This window comes from Zonotrichia albicollis, chromosome 6 (genome assembly GCF_047830755.1).
Source record: "Zonotrichia albicollis isolate bZonAlb1 chromosome 6, bZonAlb1.hap1, whole genome shotgun sequence".
Classification (NCBI taxonomy): domain Eukaryota; kingdom Metazoa; phylum Chordata; class Aves; order Passeriformes; family Passerellidae; genus Zonotrichia; species Zonotrichia albicollis.
Window position 1 is genome coordinate 48,888,795 of NC_133824.1, and position 19,304 is coordinate 48,908,098.

Below are 19,304 nucleotides of genomic sequence, written 5' to 3' on the forward strand. Positions count from 1 at the left end.
CTGCTGGAGCCAGCCCGGTGGGAAGGCATCCCAGGGGAGCTGGAATGAGGAGAGCCACGACAACTGGAGCCAGTGTGACAGCAGGCAGTGGAGCAAAGTGCCTGCCCCGCTGCTGCTGCTGCTGTGCCTGTGTGGGATGGTGGGAATGGGGCTGGGCTCTGGCTCCTCAGCTTCTGCATCCACAGGAACCCCATCACCCCCTGTGTGCTCAGCCTGGCCATGGCTGGCTCCACCTTCCTGCTCTCCATCACCATCACCCAGGGGATATTTTCTGTCCCAGAGAGCTTCTGCCACCAGCTGGGCTCGTGGGGTGTGACAGCTGCGCTGAAGGTCCCCATCCTCTTGGCTTTCACTGCCGCTGTCTCCTCTCTGACAGCCCTCAGTGCTGTCACAGCTCTGTTTGTCCTTGTGTGTCCTGCTGGCCCTGCCCCTGCTCCCAGTGCTTCCTGGTGCTCCTGTGTGCCCTGCTCTAGCTGCTCTCCTTCCTGCTCACTGCCACCCTCCATAGCTGCCCTTTGGTGCCCATGGCCTTGGTGCTGAGCTGCCCCTTCTCAGTGCTCAGCCTGCCCTGTTCTGCTCTGGCCCTGCTGGCCAGGCTCCTGTGCTGCTCATGGAAACAGCTGCCAGGGAAGCTCTGTGCCCTGCTCCTGCTGCTCCTGTCATCTCCTTCCCCTTCTTCACTGCTGATTTTGTGCACTGGCTCTGGGTGAGGGCGTTTGCCTTCTCTGTCTTTGCCCCCAGCCCCTCTCTCCTGCTCACCTGTGCCAAGGGCCGTGCCCTCTCTCTGACTGACTGCCTGGCTGGGCGCTGTGCAAAGGAATTCACCCCCTCTGGTAGTGTTGCCTTGCAGAGGGCTTTTGAGGCTTTAGTGCCAGAGCCACGGAACAGGGACAACACAGGGGAGTCATCATCAAGTGGAATCATCATGAAAGATACTCAGCATAAAATAGAACCATGCAATATCCAGAGTTCGAAGGAATCTACAAGAATCATGAAATTGGGCTCCTGGCCTTGCACAGGACATGCCAACAATCCCAGCCTGTGCCTGAGAGCATTGTCCAAATGCTCCTTGAGCTCTGTCAGGCTGGTGCTGTGTGCAGCAGGGGAACTCCTGCCTGGGGAGGTTTTGGGTGACACACAGAACCCTCATGGAATGGTTTGGGTTGTGTCCTGGTTTAGGGTAAATTTGGGAAGAAACTTTCCAATGGGATCCCTCTAGAAAATAAATTCAAGCAGCTCCCCCTCCCCAACTGTTTCAATAAAAGATTTCCTTAGAGAAAAGTGGAAAAAACTGTTTATTTAACGAGGAAAGTATTCACCAGCATAACAAATGAAAATAATATGGAACGATAAAATCTCTTGCTGTTCTGAGGAGTTGGCAAATTCAGACAGTCCTTGTTGTTTAGTGTAGCTTGGCTCACTCAGTCCCTTATCAGTCACTCTGGTGCTGGAAAATGCCGCGTCCCAGGCCCCGGTGGGCCACAGCTGTGAGCTCCCAGTGCTCTTCTGGGTTTTCCGTCCAGAGCAGGTTTGAACAGTTCCAAGCCAAAGGAAAACCGCAGTCCAGAGAACTTCTCAGCCTCAGCCAGCTGAAAAAGCCTAAAAGCAAAGGAGAGCTCTGTGCTGCATGTTTGTGCTGCAGACAGCACGGTCTGGGAGCAGGAATGGGGAGGAGTGAGCGCAGCTTCTGGAAACAAACTGCTGCATCTGCTCTGCCCCTCTTTGCTCAAGAACCAGTCTGAAATGTGCAAAACCTATTTCTGGGCTAAACAGACGAATGGGGACACAATTCAGTTCATAAAGTCACCCCAGGAGAGGTTGGAAGGAACGGTAGAGATCATCCCATTCCATCTCTCCTTCATTCCATGGGCAAGGACAGCCAGGTAACCTTTGCCTTTGAAGTCTTGCTCATTTGAAAGGAAGATCAGGTAGCGAGTGGCCTGGATGACAGTGGAGACAAGGAAGGTGCTGGGATGTAGAAAATAATGGTCCTTCTGCATTTGCCTTGGGAGGGACTCCCTGGCTGAGTTGTTCTTCCCTGGACAAGAGGTTCCACCATTGAAAGTTTCTCATTCCAGTGGACAGGAAACGGGAGTCAGGGAGAGAAAAACTCTCAGATGTCAACGTCTCTTCTGTTAATTATTAACAACTCTGTCAATAAATGCTCCTTAGATGTTTAACCTCATGTGTTTCTCCAAAGCCTGACTCACCACTCACTGCTTTCACTGTCAGTTCCCTTTCCAGAAGCAGTGGCAGATTCGTTTCCCCTGGATTTAAGGCAGTGGGAAAAGGAGGGACGATTTCCCCCTGAGCAAGAGATGTGGCTGCTGCCCAGGTCTCTCCCAGGAGGAATCAGGAGCTCTTGGCACTCCCAACATCATCCCAACCATTGCAGGCATGTGCCTTAAGAAGGGCTCTGGTATGAGACAGGGACCTACCCTGCTCCCAGACCAGCCAGAGCCTTTAGAATGGCATAAAAGAAGGAAATGAGCCATTTTGGACACTGTTTAACAGAGACAGGCTCTGCAGTGAAGCCTGGTTGTTGTTTATTTAAGAAATCTGAGTGAGGGGTAGTTTCAGAATGACAAAGATCAGGAGAGGCTGGACTGTGGCTGGAGCTGCTGTGCAGAGTGGCTGTGCAGCTCCTCCTGAGGGTGGCCAGGTTCAGGATGGAGGTGCTCAAGGGCTTCCCTGGACGCTGATGCTGGGGAGCCAGAGGATGGATGGCCCCATTCTGCAGAAGAGCAGCACAACCCCATAATCTCTGTGCAATTCAATGGTCCAAGCATCTGGTGATGGGAATTTCCATGTTTCAACTTCTTTCTGGACACAGGCACAAGAGTTCACTGGACTTCACCTTTGATCGTGCACTTTCCTCAGAAGGATTTAGTTCTGGAATTGAAGAATGTGAGACATTCCCACTCAAAGGATAAGGGAATGTTGCTGTCCCTGCCCAGCTCTGCAGCCCTACCTGGTGTCCCTTCCCATCAGCTGGGAATGCAGGGCTGGCTCTGCTGGACAGAAGGGGAAGGATGCTCCCTGTGATCCCAACCCCTCTCCTGCCTTCCAGAGGCACCAGCCCTGCAGGGATTTGGGAAATCACTGCCACCCACCCCTGCTGGGTGTGTCCCCAGGGATGAAGGTGTCCCATTCTTTGCAGGCAAGAGCTCCCTGGAAACACCATGGAACTCATCTGCTGAGCCAGAGGAGACGGAGTTCATTCCCTGGGGCCGAGGCCATGAGGGTGATTCCATGGGGAATAGAGCTGGGGAACAGCACTGAGCCCAGCTGCACTGCTTGTAGCCGTGTGGATCCAGGAGGGAGGAGCAAAGCCATGCTGCAATGTGCTCCCTGCAGAGCATCCAACAAAAATCACCCAAGGCAATGCTCCTTCTCCCTTCCCCTGCAGGAATACAGCACCACGGGTAGGGTGATCCCATGGATTTTTGTCCACCAGGTGACTCTAGGAAAACCTCAGTCTCTTGTGTGCCTTGGTTCTTCAGCAGAGCAATGGAACTGATGGACAGGCTCAGAGCCCTGTGTTTGTAGGGGCAAAATTTTTGCAAGCAGTTTGTTCTTTCTACTCATCAAAGACCCTCTGGAGAGTCTCCCTGAGGGACCGCACAGTACAGAGCTTCCGGGAGACCAACATGGAGCTGTCTCTCTTCCATCTCCCCACTAAGAAGTGATGAAGGGTTTGGTGCTGCTGTGGATGCAGCTGAGCAGGAAAGCAACCTGGGAGGACACAGCCGTGTAACCCAGCTGCTGCAAGAAATTCCAGAGGCTGAGGAGTTAAGTGAGGAGGAGAGTTAACAGCTCAATGATGAGGATAACGATGTCGCACCTCTTGGGTTGCTGCTGCTGGGAGCCCCACTTGGCCTTAATGAAATCGACTGTGCAGAAAATGATCACGGGTTCAGCAAAGAGGAGCAGGATGAGCGTGAACACAGAAATGAGAGCTGCCTGGCAGTGCTGCTGCACGTTTGATGGGCACAGCAATGTCATTGTGGGAATGACAGTGAAGAGAGCAAAGAAGACCCAGTATTGGACAGTGTCCACCACCCACCTCAGGCGCAGAGGAAGGTCCCAGCGGCAGCAGAGCCAGCAGACCTTGTTCATATACAGCACAGTGCTACCGGGCATCAGCCAGTACAGCGCCTAGTAGTAGGAGACCACCAGGAGACCACCAACAGATGGAAAAGGAAATTCAGGTACAGAAAGGGCAAGATAGGAGAGCAGGACAGGTCCTCCACCAAAAGGAGGAAGACAGAGGGGACTGTGAGGAGAAGGAAGATGAAGTCCGAAACAGCCAGCTTAAAGATGCCAGAGTTACAGCTGTACAGGTTGAGGAGGCCGATGACAGCCCCATTCCCAACCAGCCCACAGAGGCAGATGAGCAGTGTCACACTGTGTATGGCCACATCGGAGATATCTGTCTTACACAGACTGTCTCCTTCAGTGGGTGAGGCAGCATGTAGGGACATGGTGGTCACCTCCATGGATGGATGCTGGGCAGGCAGTGGGATGTGGCCCCTGGCTGTGGTCAGAGTGGATGGGCAGTCAGTGCTTGGAGAATCCAGGGATGGACCATGTGGCTCCTCAGCAGCTCCCTGCAGTGGGAAGGATTCAGTGGGGAGGAGTGAGGTTGGTAGGTCAGGTTGTTCAGTAGGGGATGCAGTAGGGAAGCACAGGGCAGAGGAGAGGGAAGCTGGGGAGGGCCCTGCAGTCACCGGGAGAGGGTGTCAGGAACAGAGCAGCTGCTGCAGGAGAGGAAGGTGGGGTAGGGAGGAAGGCAAACATTCCACTGACCTGTTCCCTGTGGGGCAGCAGCAGGCAAAGGGCTCTGTGCAGATCAGCGGCGCTTCCTGGTCCCTTTTGCTCCTTTGGGATCCATGTCCTAAAGCGGCTCCTGCCAGGTCAGGGACCTGAAGGAGAAAGTGCCCAGATCACCAGAAGCTCCCCATTCCTGTCTCGCCCGCTGATTTCTGTTCCCTATGGCAGTGCTGTTTGCAAGGCTTGTTGGGGCCATAGGGCAGTTGGAAGTTCTTTGCAACTTTGGCTGTATCAGAGCTCCACCCCCTCAGAGTCATTTATCTTGAATTTTTTTCTTTGACACAGAGGAAGTGATTTTTGTCAAAAGCTCCACATGAAATATTTTGCAAATGGCTCCTCATTTTATTCTGATTAGAAACATTCCTTCCCTGCAGTGTCCCATTCTCTGACTGCTTTCCCTCTCTCAGCAGGTTTCTGCAGCTCCTTTTTTCTGTTCCCTGAGGGGTCGTTGTCCCTCCAGCTGCAGAGGAATACAGGTGGCATTGGTTGCACTGAAGTGCTGGCGGTGCTGGCAGTGCTGTTGAAGCACCTGGCTGCTTCTCAGAAACAGCTCCCATTCTGGGAAGAGTTCTGACATCTTTGCCAAAACCTCGGCCCGAGGCGCCACAACGGAGACAGGAATTCCCATTTTTGTCATCCTTCCACAGGCTTACAGAGCCCCAAGGACATCACTCAGTTGCTTGCAATCATGATATCAGCACTTAGAGCCCATCCTAATTGCTTCCAGATTTTCGGGTGCTGTGATCCCCTTTCCCTCCCTTCATTACAGCTCATCCTCCTCCTCCTCAGATTTGGGAGCACTCGTGTTTGTTTTTACCTGACCACATCCCTCAGGGCAGCCTGTGTCAGGGCCTCAGCACCCTCATAGGGAAGGATTTCTTCTCAATATCCAATCTGACCCCACCCTCTGTCACTGGGAAGCCATTCTGCCTTGTCCTGTCACTCCATGCCCTTGTCCAAAGTCCCTCTCCACCTCTCCTGGAGCCCCATCAGCTCCTGGACCATGAAGTGTTTACCCTTGATAGGACTGGCCTGGTGAGATTCCACAGTTGGGGACACAAACATAGTGTCAGCAAGAAGAGAGGTGACAGTTCTGGTGCCAGGGCCAGCAGTTTCCAGGAGGAGCATCCCAGATCCCTGAGGCACATGTCACCCAGGGTAGGAATCATCTCACCTCAGCTTTCTAGGAATTCCTTGGAATTCACTGTAGGCTGCTGTCTGATTACCAGGGGAGTGTAGAAGGTGACTCAGAGGAAACCTGCAACTTTCTAAGGATTAAAGCCAAGCAAGCACCATGGATTTGCCTCTTCTCAGAAGAAATGCCATTGCTGACATCCTAAATCATCCCTCTGCTGTGTGCCAGTGCTCCAGCTCATTCACACAATTTATTATTGCATGAATCCTCTTGGAAACTGCCTGGAGCAGGAGAAGTACCATTGAAAATGTGCTACACAAGTGGCAAAATTAGATTTGAAACAGAAATCATAGGTTTTGTCCTGCAGAGTACTAAAAATCCACCTGTGCAATGCGAGGTGGCGATTTGAGCCAATTCACATACAAGATTTCAGGATTGGGGCTGCTATGAGGAACCTGACACAAACTACTTTTCCAAGAAGGAATTAGGGGTTCTTGGAAATGTCAACAGATGGCCCATTCCAGACATTGCAGGCATTAGCCTTTGGAAGAGCTCTGGTGTGAGACAGATACCTGCTCTCCTCACAGAAAATCCAGAGGCTTTAGAATGGAAAAACTAAGGAAATGAGCCAGTTTCTGTTGCTGTTTCCCATGGATGAGCTCTACAGCAAATCCCTGATGTTGTTTATTCAATAAAATCTGGGGCAGGAGTTACCACATTGAAAAGAAACAAAAGAAAAAAATCCAAACCTGATTTCAGGGTAGCAACAAAATTAAAAAGATCAGTACATCAGAGTTTATTCCTTGGGGCCAAGGCAATGAGGGTCATTCCAAGGGGAATACAGGAACAAGACTGAGCTCAGAGCCATGTGCTCCAATACTTCTGGCTGCCTCTGAGGTGCCACATGTGCAGAAGTGCCTCACAGAGCTGTCACCTCCAGCACAGTGTCCCCAGGCCCGTGGCTGCCCTCGTCACTCCCGCCTTTCTCCTCAAACACCCTCCGCAGAGCCACTCTGACCGAGCGCTGGAAGCGGCGCCGCCGGCAGCTCCCCACCAGCACGTAAATCACCGGGTTGAGGGAGCAGTTCAGCAGTGCCAGGAACAAAGAGGGGTCATCTGGGAATAAATCACCGGAATCTGGGAGATTGATGAAAACCTCCATGCAGAAAGGGATGCCAAAGGCAAAGAACAGCAGGACGTTGAGCACGATGGCCACAAAGAGCTTCCCTGGCTGCCGCCTGCGGGAGCCACAGCGCAGCTTGAGGAACAGGAGCAGGTTGGAAACCAACATCATGAGGGAAAAAACCACGGAAATGGCCAGGGCTACACCTGCAATGACGGTCCCAGAGTCTTCAGTGTAGGTGGAGGTGAGGTAGAGGGAGGAAACAAAAGCCCCTGCCAGGGCCCAGAGGGCCCCGCTGACGGCGGCCGAGAGGTGCCGGGAGCGGTGGCAGCGGTACCAGATGGGGCACAGGATGGAGACGCAGCGCTCCACGCTGAGGGCTGCCAGCAGCCCCAGGCTGCTCAGGTCAAACACGTGGCACGGGAACCCAAGGACAAACACAAAGCGCTGATAGTGATGAATAAAAGGAAACAAAGATGTGCAGAATGCTGCTAAGGACAGAAAAGCCAAGAGAAGCAGGAGAAACAGGAGGAGCAGGGAGAAGTCTGCAACAGCCAGATTTAGGATGTAGACAGTGAAAGGGCTCTGCTGTGTGTGCAAGCCCAAGAACCACAAGACCACCCCATTCCCTGCCAGCCCACACAGGGAGATCCCCAGGCACACCCCTGCAAAGGCAATCAGGCTGGAGGGAATGCGGGAGCATTCTGATCTGATATATTCCTCCCAGTCCAGAGATCCATAAAGTGTATTGTTCAGGGTGAGGTTTGTTGTGCTGTTCTCCTCCATGGTGAATGATCCTGCTCCCAGCAGCTGCCTTCTCCATTTCCCACCACCTCCTGGGAGAGATGGGGAGCCAGAGGGAAATAAAGACATCAGCACTCCCAGTATTTCCCAACTGCCCACACAGCCCCACGCCAGCCCCAGGAAGAACCCCCACCCCTGCAGTGCCCAGGACTGGCTCCCAGCCCTCCAGCCCTGACTCTAGACAGGAATCTCCCACCAGGCCATCCCTCGACTCCTACCTCCCGTAGGAACAGCACTGACACAGCAGCACCAGGAGAAAGGATTTGGGATGGCTGCTGGAACCACTGGCTGTGCTTCAGTCTCATGCCTCATGCCTGGGTGCAGCCCTTGGCCCAGAGATCATATCCCATGGTCAGAGCTCCCCTCACAATCTCCCCACATCAGTGACTGCTTCCCCTCACATGTCCAGGGACACAGATCTTATCAGGAGGAGGTGGCCACATCACCCCCTTCCTCTTCCACTCTCCAACATCATCCCACCATGCAAGGGCTTCTGCCTTTCACTGCGTGTGCCAGGTGATCCATCCATCAATGCAGAAGGGGATATAAATCATTCCCAGTGATGGAGGATGGCAGAGGGGTGAGAGAGATGACCCAGAGACCTTCAGGAGTGAGAAATCACTAGTGTGCAGACATGCCACAGCACAAGTTTCTCAGTATCTATCTCTAGTGACATGTAAATCGTACTCCAAGACTTCTTGCAACTTCCTTCTGGGAGAAACTTGCAGGAGTTGCACCTTCTTCCATCTCCCTCTTATGGATGGATGCTGAGCCTAAGTTCTCTCCTTGTTTCAAGTCTTCCTGTGGCTCCAAATCCTGAAGCTCCAGGCTGGACCCCCTGGAGAGCACATGGACCTTGTGCATTAACACATCCATCAGTTCTGGGGATGACAAGCACAGGATATAGCTCCAAAGGAGATGGAAAACACATGAAAGATAGGCAGAAGACAAATGCCAGTTCCTGTGCTGTGAAAGGCTGAGGTTGTGTGGCAAGAACCACTTGGAGATAAGAGCGCTTTGGCAGCACCATGTACCCCTCAAACCTAATCTCTGAGGAGACACATGCCAGCAGGGGTGATGAGGCTGATGATTTGGATTAGACAGGATGGGATTAGAGTCTGTGGGCAAAGCGCTCGTGCAGTCCCGTGTCTGGGCACTGGTGATTTCCCACAGCAAGTGGACACAAGGACAGTGCTCATCCCCATGGCTGCTGCTCAGGGCCTCTGCTGGCATCTAATGAGGTCTGGAATTTCTGAGGGGTTCAGAAAACCCAGTAACAGCTGAACAGATCATAGTGAAGTACCCCTTCCATGGACAGGATCTGCCCTCACCAGAGGAGGGTTTTGATCCAGGATTCCCAGCACCTGAAGGGACATAATATTATCTGTCTGTCCTCTTATTCTCATTGCTTTAGATCCAGTAAATGATTAAAATTCAAAAGTCTGAGTGCTGCAGTAATGGGATCATAACAGATGAGCAGCCCTCATGAAGAACTGGAGGGAGGAGAGGAAGGCTATGACATGCCCACCTCCTCCTGATAAGATCTGTGTCCCTGGACATGTGAGGGGAAGCAGTCACTGATGTGGGGAGATTGTGAGGGGAGCTCTGACCATGGGATATGATCTCTGGGCCAAGGGCTGCACCCAGGCATGAGGCATGAGACTGAAGCACAGCCAGTGGTTCCAGCAGCCATCCCAAATCCTTTCCTCTGGTGCTTTCTCCCAGTGTCAGTGCTGTTCCTACGGGAGGTAGGAGTCGAGGGATGGCCTGGTGGGAGATTCCTGTCTAGAGTCAGGGCTGGAGGGCTGGGAGCCAGTCCTGGGCACTGCAGGGGTGGGGGTTCTTCCTGGGGCTGGCGTGGGGCTGTGTGGGCAGTTGGGAAATACTGGGAGTGCTGATGTCTTTATTTCCCTCTGGCTCCCCATCTCTCCCAGGAGGTGGTGGGAAATGGAGAAGGCAGCTGCTGGGAGCAGGATCATTCACCATGGAGGAGAACAGCACAACAAACCTCACCCTGAACAATACACTTTATGGATCTCTGGACTGGGAGGAATATATCAGATCAGAATGCTCCCGCATTCCCTCCAGCCTGATTGCCTTTGCAGGGGTGTGCCTGGGGATCTCCCTGTGTGGGCTGGCAGGGAATGGGGTGGTCTTGTGGTTCTTGGGCTTGCACACACAGCAGAGCCCTTTCACTGTCTACATCCTAAATCTGGCTGTTGCAGACTTCTCCCTGCTCCTCCTGTTTCTCCTGCTTCTCTTGGCTTTTCTGTCCTTAGCAGCATTCTGCACATCTTTGTTTCCTTTTATTCATCACTATCAGCGCTTTGTGTTTGTCCTTGGGTTCCCGTGCCACGTGTTTGACCTGAGCAGCCTGGGGCTGCTGGCAGCCCTCAGCGTGGAGCGCTGCGTCTCCATCCTGTGCCCCATCTGGTACCGCTGCCACCGCTCCCGGCACCTCTCGGCCGCCGTCAGCGGGGCCCTCTGGGCCCTGGCAGGGGCTTTTGTTTCCTCCCTCTACCTCACCTCCACCTACACTGAAGACTCTGGGACCGTCATTGCAGGTGTAGCCCTGGCCATTTCCGTGGTTTTTTCCCTCATGATGTTGGTTTCCAACCTGCTCCTGTTCCTCAAGCTGCGCTGTGGCTCCCGCAGGCGGCAGCCAGGGAAGCTCTTTGTGGCCATCGTGCTCAACGTCCTGCTGTTCTTTGCCTTTGGCATCCCTTTCTGCATGGAGGTTTTCATCAATCTCCCAGATTCCGGTGATTTATTCCCAGATGACCCCTCTTTGTTCCTGGCACTGCTGAACTGCTCCCTCAACCCGGTGATTTACGTGCTGGTGGGGAGCTGCCGGCGGCGCCGCTTCCAGCGCTCGGTCAGAGTGGCTCTGCGGAGGGTGTTTGAGGAGAAAGGCGGGAGTGACGAGGGCAGCCACGGGCCTGGGGACACTGTGGTGGAGGTGACAGCTCTGTGAGGCACTTCTGCACATGTGGCACCTCAGAGGCAGCCAGAAGTATGGAGACAAGAGCAACGTAGCCAGGCTCAGTCCAGTTCCCCAGCTGGGTTTGTTCTCCATGGAACTGCCCTCGCTGCCCCATCCATAGGGAATAAACTCTGTTGATGAGGCAAAGTCTGCACAAATGGGCAGAGCAAGGGGTGTTGAGATTTGGGGTGTAAGGGGGCAAGAGATGGGTGAAAATTACAATTTGGGGAAAAGGGAGAGGAAAAAGAGAGAAAGGGGAAAGGGAGAAAAGGGGAGAGGTGTTGGAGAATTTTGCTCAGAAATGGCTTAAAAGGGAGCTGTGAGGAGCAAATTCTCACAGCCTGTTTCTGTAAACAGCTAAGTTCTCAAGCTTGTCTTCAATAACATGGAGGCCTTGAGAACTTTCATAACAGGGTGAGAAAATAAATCTTGGTTTCAATAACAAACCACAGGTATTGAAAACAAAACGAGGGAATAATGTTTTAGCTGTAGCCTATGAGGAGCTCGGATTTTGCAATATGCATGAGTTTAATTAACATCACTATAAAGTGTGTAATTGAGATCAATAAATCGGAGTTAGATGCTGATCAACAACCCATCAACTCAAAGATGGGTTGTCTCCCTTCGCTTTCAGCAGAGAGGGAGAAAAAAAAGGAAAAAATACAACAAAGTAAAAAAGGAAACTAAGCAAGAGAATGAATGGGAGAGAAACCGTAAAAAAAAAAAAAAAAGAAAGCATGGTGGTAGAAAGTAAAAAATAAAGATTGAGAATGGCAAAGGATTTGCCTGGAGAGGACAGATGACGAAGGATATCCCTGGTGTGCTAAATCTCCATAAACACTTGGGTCAGTCACACAGGGGCTGGTCCCGCTCCCTCTGGAATCATTGGAGGAAAAGTTATTCCCCTAAGCACAGCAGTGTTATACCAAAAACCATCCAGAATTAGCTGTTATAAAATAAACTTGGCTTTTCGCTCTTTTTTTAGTAGACACTTAGTGGAAGGTTGTTCCTGTGCCTTCAATTAAAAAAAAAAAAAATCTGAGTTTACACTGTCTGTGTTTTTATCAGCTGATAAATCAGATAGCAGCAACAACAACAACAACAACTTTAAATAGAATTTTTATCCCTTTAGGGGAGAAAAAACAACAAAAAAGAGAATTCTGGTCTTTTTAATAATACAAAAATATTTTCTTTGTCCCAATGATAAAAACATTTGAGATATCAAAAAGATCACATTTTGAACATGAATTTGTGAGGTTTTCCAAAGAAAATTACCCACATTGACTTATAAATGTTAGGTAGTCTGATAGCACAAATAATCCCATTTTGCCCCTCAAAGAATTTGATTTAGAAAATAATTTGTTGAAAATCATGGTATTTATTTACCTTGTTCTGTTTCCTGTATTTTCCCCACTATCCTTAGATTTATTTCTAATGGTAAAGGAGATTTAAAAGCCATGGATTCTGATGTGTCCTTTTAAAGGAAGAAATTACAACCCAATGCATGCTGTAGATAAATACAAAGACCCTGTCAAGGGCTGGAGGAAATTAAAATAACATGCAACAATATGATAATATAAAATACTAATCTCCAGTCGCATATTTCTTTGAAACACAAGACAAGCGAGGATGACACTCAGTGAATAAATTTTTAAAGGAAGTTAGAAGAAGTTGGAGCCCTCTTCTGCTCTGTGGTGTGGAAACATCCCTGGTTCAGAGAAGAAATGGACTTGGTGGTTGTAAATCTTTTCAGTCCTTGGAATGCTCACATTAGGAAGCCCAGAATGGCTCTGAGGGCCACCAAAGTCTGTGTGTGTGCTCTGACATGGAATGGGAATTCTAAGTTAAGAGGGATAGGTGGATTCTCCTTCTAGGAATTTTATGTCTGCTTCCAACAGGAGGATTGTTGGTACTGATCTCATTTGTGAGTGAAAAGCAACATAGACTTTATGAGTTTATGAATGACAAAGATTTGTCCTGAGCAGGATTTCTTTGATGAAATTCAGACACCAAGACATTTCAGTCTTATCAAATGAATATTATTTAAAAGTCACTGGAAAGAAGCAGGAACTTTAATGTGTCCTAAATACAGGTCAGGTAAATTCTGTGGTCCAGGTGCTTATGTGCCATATGGGGCACTTAAAATAATGACCCAAAGAGGGTCTTAAAATAATGAGGACTTAAAATTATGACCTAAAATATCTACAAAGAGAGTACTGAGGGTCAGGTGAGATGAACCTTTCCCAGTACCTCAGAGTCCTTCAGTTCTGCCAAGACATTCCAGTCAGGATTTTAGGAGGACATGGTTATCGTGTCCCGCGTTTCCCGCTCGTCTCTGTCATCTGCTGAGTCTTGGAAGGCCCTCTGGAATGCCAGCCTGAGGGTGAGCCGGAATTTCCGATCCCTGTAGCTTCCCACCAGGAAGTAAATGATGGGGTTAAGGGTGCTGTTGACGCAGGACAGCACAAAGCCAATCTCTGGGGAATACAGGAACTTGAGGACCAGGAAGTCCATGAGGATGAGGACACTGAGGGGCACGGCGAAAATGAGGAAGAAGAGGATGGTGAGCATGATGACGATGAAGAGCCGGCCCGTTTGGAAGGGCTGGGAGCTGCACTTGACCCGCAGGAAGAGGGTGAGGCTGAAGAGCAGCATGAGGGGCGCGCAGACAAGGAAATCCAAGGCTCCGATGGCGATGAGCAGGCGCTGGCAGGCCCTGGGAGAGGGGCGAACGGTGCACAGGACATATCCCAGAATGTTCAGGAGCAGGGACAGGGCCCAGAGCAGGCTGGACACCATGGCAGACAGGTGCTTCGGGCGGTGTGTCCAGCACCAGATGGGGGACAGCCCGGACAGGCAGCGCTCAATGCTGATGGCCGTCAGCAGGTACAGGCCCGTGCCGTACATGAAGTGATCCAGGAAGAGGAAGATCCCAAACTGCACCCCCACGCTGAACTGCATCAGGTACTGCACGGTCTCCACGGCGATGCACAGCAGGTACCCGAAGTCGGCGGCCGCCAGGTTCAGGATGTAGACGGTGAAGTGGTTCCTGCGGATGCAGAAGCCCAGGTACCACAGGACCAGACCGTTCCCCACCATCCCACAGGCAGCACTAAGCAGGCAGAAGCTCTCCATGAACTTGAGGACAGTGTAGGATGGCTGGGGTTGTCCCACAGCCCCGCTGTAGTTGGTCCCAGGAGCATGGATGGCTGTGGTTGGAAGGACCATTGGTGTGGTTGAGGGTCTCATGATGGGTGATTCGGACCTAGGAGCAGAGAGAGGAGAGGTGGTAACTCCAGGGCGACTTTTCTAGAGGAATTCCTTGGTTTGTTCCAAGACTTTGTAGCTAGAACTTGATCTCGTGGAACTTCAAAATAAATTGGTTTGGAAGGGACCAAAAGCCTGGAGTAACAGGATAAAGGGTGAAGGCTTCACACTGACAGAGTGTGGGTTTAGATGGGATACTGGGAATAAATTCTTCCTTGTGAGGGTGGTGAAGCTCTGGCACAGGTTTACTAGAGAAACCATGGCTGCCCTATCTGTGGAGGTGTCCAAAGCCAGGCTGGAGCAAACTGGGATAGTGGAAGGTGTCTCTGCCCATTGCAGGGGGTTGGAAGTGGATGATCTTTAAGGTCCCTTCCAGCCCAAACCCCTCTGGAATTCTGTGATTCCATGAGAACAACTGGTAGGTTTTTATATTAATGAGTGTTTCTGTTTTAATAAAGTACCATTTGATGTGATTCTCCTTGGTCCCATGTACAGTAACAAATAAACATTTTGGTTTGGCAGAGCCCTCAGCTTCTCCCTCAGAAACTGCAAGAACCACATGTAAGAAACCACAGATTATCTTGTCCTCACAGGACATGGGAGCTGTGGCTCTGATAACTTTTCCATACCACTCCATGAGTTAAGTCATTATTTCCTTCCCCATGGTACTGAGATCTGATTGAGAATCTTGGGGGTGAAAAAAAGGGGTTTAACATCTTTTTTATGGTCTGATGAGAACAAATACAGTGGCTCTTCTGCTGTCTCCCAACCAGCTGTTATTTTGGGCATGGAAGGCAGAGAAGTTAAAAAGAGGATAGGAACAAAAAATGGGGTTTTCTGGGAAGATGTGAATCACTGAACCATATAGCCAGCATGAATCCTCTGTTCTCTCTTTGTGGTGCAGCCGCACACATGGAGACAGACATCCAAAAGCACCCAGAACGTGACAGACTGAATCACTGCTGTTCCATCCCAGCACCCCAGGCACACTGACCTCATGGACAGGGGGAAAAGAAGTGTGTGGTGCAGGGAATTTCAAGGCCAAGTTGGATGGGGCTTGGAGCAACCTGGGCTAGTGGAAGGTGTCCCTGCCCATGGCAGGGGGTGGGACTGGATGGGCTTTAAGGTCCCTTTCAGCCCAAATTATTTGAGGATTCTATGATTTCCTTGATTGAAACCAGGGAACTTCTGGCACTGCAGAGCTGGATGGTCCCATCCTCAGCTCTTACAGCACCTTGAGCACTTCTAGCATGAACACTGTGGAGAGCAGCCCTGTGGCTGTTCCTCCCTCACAGCCTGCTCCACGGGTGGCCACAAATGATCACATTTTTGCAGAAATTAGCAGAAACAGCCTCAAGTTCTGTGCAGCTTTTCTGCTGTGAGAACAGAGGAAGGCCCAGTGGTTAAGTGGTTTCCTGGCTTCTGTGCAACCAAATTTCCACTTGATCTGAAGAGAGTGTGAACATTTGAGTGTCACCTAAGTTCTGTCTCAGTCCACTGCAGCCTCCACAGGTGCATCTCTCTCCGCTGGGGATTCAAGGGATGACAAGTGATAATTCCCAATGTTAAATGGCTTTGTGCCATTGATCATGTCATGGAATCATGGAATGGTTTGGGTTGGGAGGGATCTTGAAGCTCATCGTGTTCCAACCTCCTGCCACAGCCAGGGACACCTTCCACAGACCAGGTTGCTCCAAATCCCTGCCAACCTGGCCTTGGACACTTGCAGGAATAAGGCAGCCACAGCTCCTCTGGGCAACCTGTGCCTCATCACCCTCACAGGGAAGAATTTCCTCCCAAGACCTAATTCAAATCCATCGTCTTCCAGTTCAAAACAATTCCCCCTTGTTCTGTCACTCCAAGTCCTTCTCTAAAGTCCCTCTCCAGCTGTCTTGGACCAATGAGGAGGCCAGCGGCAGTGAATGGGCCAGATTCCACTGAGTGCAAGCATGCCTGCATAAGCAGGCAAGCGCAGTAGCGTGAGGTTTCCAGACCGAGGACCACACGGGCCCACTTGTGTAGTGGAGGACCTGGGAGTTTGGAGGCACAAGGCCACTGGTGGCAGAAGCTGCGGATGGTGCAGATTGCAGCCGGTGGGTTCTGCGCTTGGTGAGGCAGTTTGGGGAGCGTGGAGCATGGTCTGTGCTCTGCACTGCCGGAGATCAAGGGCTGTCTCTGTTGTGCAAGGGGCGCCTGGCATGGTGACTTTCAGCAGTGCCCACACAACGAGGGTAACTGCGGCGGTCAGAGGGCCTGGAACCAAGGCTGTTGGTCCTCCATTGCGGGCTGCTGGCAGTGAGGGCAACGCTCGTGGATCAGGAAATTTGGAGGCGCAGAGCTGCTGGCAGCGGGGCCCACGGGCGGCCACTGGAAGCGACGGTTCGTGCATGGCACTGCCGGTGGTCAGGGGCAAGCTCGGTTCTGTGGGGGCTTCTCCACAACCATGGGGCCAAGCAGACACGGAATGGAGACGTGCAAGGGCCCTGTGGCACTTGCCAGCACGTAGGCCCGGGGCGCTGGGGGCCGACGCTGTTGTCTCCAGCGCCGCCAGCCCTGTGAGGAGGCGGCGGCGGCTTGGGGCGCGGGACGCAGTCGCCTGCAGCACGACCAGCGGTCAGTGCCTCGTGGGGACACCCCGGCGCCTGTACGGAGCTGCTCTGGCGACTCGAGAGTGCCGGGGGCAGCGGCGCCTGGCGGGGCTGGCCGGGGAGCACCGGCCTGCGGAGACTTCCCTGCAGTGTCCACCAACGGGGAGCCAAGTGAACACGGGGACCATGCGGGCAGCCCAGCAGCTGCTTGTGCCCGTGTGGCGGGGGGCGGGGGAGCCGGGACCTGAGGCACGTAGGCTTCCCCGCTTTCCCGTCGGCATAAAGCCACACGGGCGCAGCTCGGCCGCTGCTTCCGCTGGTGTGCTGAAGGTGTTCATTGCTGATTTCCTTTCGTTTTCCAAGAAGGCAAAGCTTCTTTCTTTCTTTCTTTCTTTCTTTCTTTCTTTCTTTCTTGCTTTCTTGCTTTCTTGCTTTCTCGCTTTCTTTCTTTCCTTTTTCTTTCTTTCCTTTCTCTCTTTCTCTCTCTTTCTCTCTCTCTCTTTTTCTTTTTCTTTCTTTCTCTCTCTCTCTCTCTTCCTTTCACTAATCAGGGAGGCGGGCTGTGTCTGGAGAACCTGTACTTAGACTAATTAAGATAAGAATGAGAGCAAGTAAGTCAAAAGACTGCACCCCACTCCATCCAAACAAACTCCTAGGCTTGAGAACAACACTAGCTTAGAACATGTTTTCTTTTTCTTCTGCCTTTTACTGCTTCCTGCCTTCTTGATTCTTTCTCTGTGCATGCTAATTTTCAATCTGCTCTTAGAGCATACTGTTGAGTAATACTGGTAATTCATTATTGTAGTCATTTTTATTTTAAACCAGTAATCCTTAATTCTGAATACTTCAGTTGTCTCTGAGGGACAAAAGTTTAGCAAAGCTTTGCTAAGCCTCCTCTCTTTCCTCCTCTCCCTGACAAAACTAAGTTTTACAGTGCTCTGAAATGTTCTGTTGCCCTTGAGCAGTTTAGGCTGTGTACAACAAAATACCTGAAATGCAGTGTTAATTTTTTGAGACTTTACTACTGCCCAGAAGTGGGAGAGGTAGTAGCAAGCAGTAGATGTCCTACTATTCTCTTTCCAGATGTGCCAATGTGTGTCTATGTGCATGTGTGTGCCAGGGTGTGTGAGTCTGCACATACAGTACCTGTGTGTGTGCCAGTGTGCACAGCTCTGGGTGCACACACAATTGCCAGGGTGTACCCGTGTTGTGTGCACTACTGTGTGCATAGATGTTAAATTACCCCCTCTCAGGTGTGACTCAGTCTGTGCACAGCTCTGTGTTTGTGAGCGTACAGAGACTCTGCAAGTGTGAACATGGCCCTAAGTTATGTGTGTTAAAGTGTATGACACTGCACGTATTAGTGTGCACAAATTTGTATACTCATGTTAATGTACACAAGTTCTGCATGCAAGCAAGTCTCGTGTTTGTGAGCGCATGTACATTAGTAGAGACTGTACATAAGTGAGTGTCTCTGTGGCACACGCGTGCTACTGTGCACAAGGTGAGCATGCACAGCTCCATGTGTGTGTGCGAGTGTGTGCTGCTGACAGGTACCGCTGTGCACCAGGGCTCTATGCCAGTGAGCAAGTACCTCTGTGTGTGTGCTGACTATCCACATACCCCTGAGTGCACACATAGGCTGAGCACACCCAGAGACACAGCTCTGGATGCACAGCTCCCTGCATCCGGCTACTACATCACCTGAGAAAGAAGAACCCAGACATGTGTTTGTGTGTGTCAATGTGGATGTATCACTACTGAACTCTGCTGACCAGAGCAACCCCTAGCTCCCTGTGCACATTTTGTTACAATATGTTGAGTTCTACTTCGTTTATAACAGAAATACAAAGTGTGGTCCCCTGGCACCAAGATCAAGAATCAAAAGCATTCTTATGTCTCTACCATTGACTGCAAGGTGAGAGTGCACACACAACCCACCAGAGAGCTCCATGGAAGCAGAAACCCTAGAAGTTTTGCAAAACCCCAAAGATTAAGTGCCATAACACTCATACTAAGATCATAAAGAAGAGGAATTGCTTCCACTGAGCCTTCCATTCTGAGAAGACAAGAATGCTTACAAACCAGCCCATTCAAACTGCTGTTATTTATATTCTTAACTTGTGCCTTAATTTTGCGGTAGACTTGTAAGAACTTATAAGTGTGTGAACTCATTCTTGTAGATTGATAGACTAACGTTGTCGCCCTGTTGTTGCACTTTGTGAAAGACAAGTGAAAAAGCCTCACAAGACTACTCTGCATGCTTTAAAAAACTGTTTAAGTAACATTTTGAACAGAGAATCTAAATTGTATTAATCATTAATATAATTTTCCTATGAAAATTTCAAGTATTTGTTAAGGAAAGGGTCAGTAAAAAGTGGTGAAATAATTCATTTAAAAATTGAATATCATGGGAACCAGAGGGCAAGACCAGATTGCCCCCTGTACTCACCACCAAGAAAATTATAACCCTACTGCAGGCAGCAACCCTGTAGGCATGGCAGGAGGAGGTAAAAGCCATACTAGACCTCTGTTACTCCATTTTATCTGCTCAGACCAATTCATGTCACA

At 50.7% G+C, this 19,304-nt stretch overlaps 3 protein-coding genes and 1 pseudogene across 3 annotated transcripts; 2 read left to right on the forward strand and 2 right to left on the reverse strand.

Moving 5' to 3' along the window:
- The first annotated feature begins 219 nt into the window (after positions 1–219).
- On the forward strand, positions 220–3,429 carry LOC141729289 (uncharacterized; annotated as a pseudogene).
- A 3,458-nt stretch (positions 3,430–6,887) lies between these two features.
- On the reverse strand, positions 6,888–7,964 carry LOC141729290 (mas-related G-protein coupled receptor member H-like). Its single transcript, XM_074542201.1, has one exon. It carries the CDS (start codon positions 7,962–7,964, stop codon positions 6,888–6,890), a length of 1,077 nt encoding a protein of 358 aa, XP_074398302.1.
- Positions 7,965–9,792: 1,828 nt separating this feature from the next.
- Positions 9,793–10,869, forward strand: LOC141729291 (mas-related G-protein coupled receptor member H-like). Its single transcript, XM_074542202.1, has one exon. The coding sequence runs from the start codon at positions 9,793–9,795 to the stop codon at positions 10,867–10,869; it is 1,077 nt and encodes a 358-aa protein (XP_074398303.1).
- A 1,429-nt stretch (positions 10,870–12,298) lies between these two features.
- On the reverse strand, positions 12,299–14,136 carry LOC141729263 (proto-oncogene Mas-like). The gene has a single exon (XM_074542166.1). The coding sequence runs from the start codon at positions 14,125–14,127 to the stop codon at positions 13,171–13,173; it is 957 nt and encodes a 318-aa protein (XP_074398267.1). The 5' UTR covers positions 14,128–14,136; the 3' UTR covers positions 12,299–13,170.
- Between the last annotated feature and the right edge of the window lie 5,168 nt (positions 14,137–19,304).

Excerpts from the sequence above, each read along its gene's own strand:
- LOC141729263 (XM_074542166.1), bottom strand. The coding sequence starts at position 14,127 with ATGAGACCCTCAACCACACCAATGGTCCTTCCAACCACAGCCATCCAT.
- LOC141729291 (XM_074542202.1), top strand. The coding sequence starts at position 9,793 with ATGTCTTTATTTCCCTCTGGCTCCCCATCTCTCCCAGGAGGTGGTGGG.
- LOC141729290 (XM_074542201.1), bottom strand. The coding sequence starts at position 7,964 with ATGTCTTTATTTCCCTCTGGCTCCCCATCTCTCCCAGGAGGTGGTGGG.